This window comes from Echeneis naucrates, chromosome 8, assembly GCF_900963305.1.
Source record: "Echeneis naucrates chromosome 8, fEcheNa1.1, whole genome shotgun sequence".
Taxonomy (NCBI): domain Eukaryota; kingdom Metazoa; phylum Chordata; class Actinopteri; order Carangiformes; family Echeneidae; genus Echeneis; species Echeneis naucrates.
This window is the reverse complement of record NC_042518.1, coordinates 4,540,884-4,546,883: the sequence shown is the minus strand read 5'-3', so window position 1 is coordinate 4,546,883 and position 6,000 is coordinate 4,540,884. Positions and strand designations below refer to the sequence as shown.

Below are 6,000 nucleotides of genomic sequence, written 5' to 3'. Positions count from 1 at the left end.
TGTGTAGCAGACTGTATTTATTGACTCATTGACTGTATTGATTGTCTCAATTGATGAGAAGTCCAGAGACAACAAACAGATGCACAGCGAGTTATGCAAAAAACTAGCAAAAACAAAGCAAAGATGAGGGGTCACGTTCTTATTTTGTGTTGCACAAGAAAAAGGAGCATTTCACAGCCAAACACCCCCCCCCCCCCAAAAAAAAAAAAAAAAACCCAAAAAAACCCTGTTATTTTCCACCACAAGCAGCTGTCCAGTTAGTCCCGCTGATCGCAAGTGTTTCGTTGCACAACTCAGGCAGACATCATCTCATTCAAGTTAAGTACAAACAGTCATGGCTTGGTCGTTTACCTGGGCATGTATGTAGTTGTGTTTTTTTTTTTTTTTTTTTTTTCCGTGACAGCAGATTCTCCTTGACATTGACAATGTTCCAGCAGCAGCGGTTTATTTAACACGCCATTAATCTCTAATGACAGAAGACCGCATTGCAGCAGATGTTTGTGAACAAACCTCTGGTCAGTCCTCAGCTGTTGTTCTTCACCCTCTTTTTTTTTTTTTTTTTTTTTTTTTTTTAACACGTATTTACTCAGACAAGAGGAGGGTCACAAGGAAAACAGTCAAGGACTGTAAGAGTTAAATGATATTTTGGGTGCATTTTGGCAACAGGATCTTTTTTTTTTTTTTTTTTTTTTTTTCTGGACGCACAGCGACCCTTGGCGTTTCTGGTACATGGATCCCCTTGTCAAATTATGCCGAATCCCACCGATACTGCGTCACATCTGAATGCACGGTCATCAGTATGCTGATGTTCAACTACGCAGTGAAACAATCCAATTATTAAATGATGGCCACTGTACTTCAGCTCTCTTACTGAATATGTGTTCAAATAATGAGCGCAGAGCGACCAGCACAGTGAAACTGAGCAAATTAACACTTTGGTTAAACTTACACTGGGTAAAAAAAAAAAAAGAAAAAGAATTCCATTCTGAATACGGACAAATAAAAAAGATGAGAACGTGTCATAGAATTATTGAATAATATGTCTAAAACCTTTCTCTTTTCTCTCTCGTCCAAAGCAGCAGGACAGTGCAAAACAAATGAAAATAAAACAAAATAAATAAAATACAGAGCTTCTCGTGGCCTCAGCCATTGAAATAGAATATCCTTTTGTACTGAATGCTGGTGAGTGGGTGTGAGGGCAAGAAACTGCAGGAAAGTAAAGGGAGGAAAAACAGGCAGAGTTTACCCTTCGGGCTCATGAGGTAAGGACACTTAACTCATCGCATGCATTGCCATAGTTAACATGATTTTTAGATCAACTCTATGCTTTAGAAACAAAACCAAAGAAAGGAATAAATCATCTCCTTTTCACAAATATAAATATATTTTATGTTTAGTATATACAATAATGATTTGCCATCGTCAACAACATTAGTACTGTAGGGAGAGGAAAAAGCATGTCAGTAAACTTGCTAATGGATACAGACACTGCAAAGACAGCCATGACTGATTGGCGTGCTCAAGGACTGTCTCTGGGGACGAAGCGGGACAATAGTAGTTTGAGTGAGAAGGCTGGTGGTGTGGCTGCGCCATGCCATCCCGCAGTCTACGAGTCCTGAGAGCTGCGAGATTCACTGTCGTCCTCCAGCTCCCACTCAAAGTTCTGGCCGGTCATTTGGTAGAACATCATGTTAAAGGGCTTGTAGAACTTGTGCAGCCGTCGAATCACATCCGTATCTATTTTGGGGTGAGTTCTCCCTTTGGACTTGCCGAGGCATCTGGGCGTGCTGCTGTCCTCCGGCTTCTTCAGACATGGGAATCCTTTAGTTTTATTGAAGTAAAAGTGTTTGTCTGTGACGATCCGCTTCAGTCCCAAGAAGTCCTGCACTTTGGCCATCTCTCCTGCGGGATCCACGATGAGCCTCTCTCCGCTGACAAAGTGCATTTGGGAGAGAGGGAAGTACTGCATCCAGCTCTCCAAATGGAGCGCATATATTCCTATACGCAGCGCACTCCATGAGGCGTCTATGAGACCCAGCGTCCGGTTCTTAAAAGCCAGAACCTCAAAGGTGGGAATCTCTGGTTTCTTGGACAAAGTCTGCGTGTAGTCTGAAATGGCTCTAGTGACGGGATTCCGCACCACAATAATAAGCTTGATGTCTCTGGCCATGGAGTGGATGCGCTTTGGGGCATGGTTAGTCACGAAGTAGCTAGGCGTCTTCTCCATGGTGATCTGGCCCTCCAGCGTCGATGGCATCAGGTCTCTGGGAACAGCAGAAGAAGAAGAAGAAGAAGAAGAAGAAGAAAAAAAAAAAAGCCAGCTTAGTTCAGTATTATCCTGAGCACCTCTTGCAGTGCAAGCAAATTTGGTACATTTATTCAGCGCTTCATTGTTTGAAATTACAAGTGAAAATAACAGTTATTATCACTGGACATTATGTTGTGAGGAGAAACATACAGCTAATTACATCCATGGAGTAATATGCAAGAGATAAAAGAAAGAAGATGAAACGACAGGCAAGCAAGTATGCTCATTGCTTAATTGACTCCATCTGTGTTACTCCAGGAGCTGTTTTGGAACTTTAATAATGAGTTCACTGCATATCATTAATACTGGGGTGCCTGGGGTATTGTTTTGTCATACATTTATTATGCATGCCAGACTCACACTCTGTGCAGGCAGTCTTATTTCGAATGCCCCCCCCCCCCCCCTCATTGGACGTAGGGAGCACTTTCCTCCTTTCTCTGCTACTTTTAAAGTCAGAGGGGCCGCTCAAATGAAGGTAGAAGTGATTCATTATCACGTTCAAGGTGATAATTTGTAGTACAATAGAAATGTCAACAACTTGAGAGATTTATCTGGTGGATATCAGGAAGCTACCGGAGCCGCAAATATTATGCTCACCTCGGTCTGTGAGAATGAGTTGAAGGATACGACGGCGCCCAAACAAGTACATCGTATGCACAGGAACTAGTCTTGTTTGTACAGTGTCTATTTTTGTAGCTATAATAAAGCATAGCATTTGCCTCAAGCAAATCCTTATCAAATGTTTACACTGATGTTAATTCCAATCCGTGCTGTTTTCTTTGTTTGTAGGCTATGCGATTCAGTGCTAAATTGGGACATTAAATCCTCTGTGAGACCCACTGTTTTTTATTTTTTTTTGCTTTGTTTTGTTTTGGGTTTTTTTTTTTTGTTGTTGTTGTTGTTGTTTTTTTAAGCTACAAATGAATATGAGCTTAGACGCTCCACAGTAAAATGTAAGGACAGACGGAGTCCAAGCAGGCAGACTGCGTTTTTTCCTCCAAATTAAAATTGAGAAATGTCTCCTTAGAAATCAATGTATGAAACAGACAACCAAAATCCTAATTATTCTTTGTGGAAAAGGAGTTGGTTGCAAAAAGAAGAAGAAGAAAATAAATCCCCATAATTTTAACATAAATGCTTTTCCCTGCAATATATATATATATACATATATACATATTACCCCCCCGCCCCCCCCCCCCCCATTAGGCCTCCCTGCAGCACAAACCTACAGTTGTTACGATATGGCCACATCAATCATTTGCATCTTGGACATATTCTAAATTAACTGTTCTCCTGCAAAGAATCCAATTTGCTCTGCAAAACATAAGAGCTGTTATGCACATATCGACCACCCTCACATGCACCCATGGATTCTGGGCTGGAAGTCTCACAAGTGGCCTGGTAATTGCATCTCAGTAACAGTATTGCCTTCCTGATGGGTAATTTCCCTCTGGATTATGTTTGTCTCCTGGCAGCATAGACCTGTGGTTACTTCTGGTCCTGTAATGGGATATTAAACATATCTTCCGATAGTATTGTGTCTAAAAAGAGTATTCGTTTTCATTATTTTCCATCACTTTCTCCCCTTATAGTAATGAAAGGCTAAAGATTTTTGCAACCTTTCAAGGACTTGTACTCTGTTTGCAACTTAACTCCAAAGTACAGTAGGTGGTCTGAGGGTGCGACATCACCGGGCATGGTCATGATATAAATATATAAACACACACACACACACACACGCACACACACCACAGCACATCACCTTGAAACAACCAATAATGTCCTACTGTATGGACATGAGCTGCAGCATCACACTGGTAATATGTTGTGCATCTTTGGAGCATGTCCAATTGACGGCACAGATGTACAACGCTCAAGGTTACCTTTTTGAGGTTGGCGTAACAAGCTATTGCATCCATTGGGCTTGATGCTAATCATCATACATTTATTTATAAAACAAAGCAAAAGCGCACGAGGCAAACGCTTTGTTATTGCGGGACTTAGTTATGGATCATGTACATCTAAAATGTCAGTGGGATAGCGAGGCAGGATGAAAAAAAAAAAACAAAAACATTTTAATCTTAACGCTTAATCTTAAGGGCAAATGACTCCCCATGCAATCTAGTGCAACCGGAGTAAACAAGTTAACTTTTGCTTCTTCTTTTTTTTCCCTCTCAGCATCAGCTGCTCAACTCAACACAGGTCATTCAGGTGGGTAGGCAAATAAAATCCATCGTGCTAAAGAAGCCCAGAAAACCATCTGCTGTTTACTACCCTTAGACCGAGAAAATAGCACATTTACAGTTACTTTCTTGTTTTCCAGCACACGTCCGCGGCGTTAACGTGGCAAACAGAAGCACAAAGGTGCAGGTGCTTCAAAATCCCTAACCACCTTTAACATGAGAGGCGTGCTGCTGTCTTCCTGCATTAAGAGATATACTGCAAACGGCAGAAGAATCGTGATTCTTCTCTGCTCAGAACATAGTTGACGTATTCCTTGAAAACATCTGCGTGCAGTCTCATTACTGTAATATATTTGAAAAGGAAAAAAAAAAAGCAATCGCGCAAATTCAGCACTTGCCTTTAAAATATTTACACAAGTATAGCAGACGCACACCAAGTGAATGTATAAAGGACACATACAATAATTTGGATTGAAAATTCCCCTCACGCGCAGCCCACCCAAAATTCAGAGCAAGCAGATGATGTGTTGTCTTCTGTTATCTCGAAAGTTTGATTGTTCATTCAGAACATGCAGTGTAACAAATCAGAGCAAATTTTTGTGTTTGTTGAGGAAGGAGCTAATCTTCGCAGATAATCACAACTCTTGCCAAAATCGCCCACCAAAAAAGTGCTCTGGAACATGCCCAGGCGTTTAACTCAGTGTTTCATTATACTCTGTCAAGCTAATGCATGGGGAATATTTTGAGGCATGATGAGGTGAGGGATCACACTAATTTACATTCCCAGATTGTAAGAGGTCCAAGCTGTTTTTGGTGGAATAGAGTTTCTCCAGAGAAACTCAGTTGTTTCTAATATACTCTGGCAAAGGAATAAAATGCTCCCCATGTCTCTCATTTGGATTGATCATGGCTTGGCTGCAGAGTATCAATCCGCCAAGCTTCCTCCATGTCATGTCAAATACAATCAATTATTCTAAAAGGAGTTTACTCATAATGCGTTCCTGAGTCACATTTTGGATTTGGAGCCAGAGACGTGGGCAGACAACTGTGATCCTGTAAATAATGCCTGAAAAAAAAAATAATAACAGCAATACTACAATTTTGTGTGTGTGAATAAATGAAATGTTGGATTTTTTTTATTATTTATTTATTTATTTATTTATTTATATCTCTGTCTCTGTAACAGAGAAATGTGTCAGGGAGCAACGAGAATCTTTTGCCTTTTGTCCGACAAACATGAATCAGTCGCCAATTTTACGTTAACTGTGTTTTCGGGAAATCCGTTAAGACGTGACGTTTTTGTCAATAAACGAACTACTCACTTTTTAAATGTCAGAAAGAAAAACGAGGAGCAATGTTGCTCACAGTCCGACGGCAAATATCAGTGAAGAAGCAATGAATAATCCTACTATTACACCCTGAGTGACATGTGTGTGATTAGAGCAGCACGGCGAACAAAGATAGTGGTTTACTGGGAAGTGGAGGGAAAAATAAAAACGAAGAGTCATT

The 6,000-nt window shown here is 40.7% G+C and overlaps 1 protein-coding gene across 1 annotated transcript in view; it reads right to left on the bottom strand.

The window, feature by feature from the left end:
- Positions 1-1,606: 1,606 nt before the first annotated feature.
- The window catches only part of hs3st4 (heparan sulfate (glucosamine) 3-O-sulfotransferase 4), a 66,584-nt gene continuing 62,190 nt past the window's right edge, over positions 1,607-6,000 (bottom strand). Inside the window, exon 2 of the mRNA XM_029507998.1 lies at positions 1,607-2,264. Within this exon, the coding sequence (XP_029363858.1) occupies positions 1,607-2,264 (658 nt within the window). The remainder of the gene's footprint in view (positions 2,265-6,000) is intronic.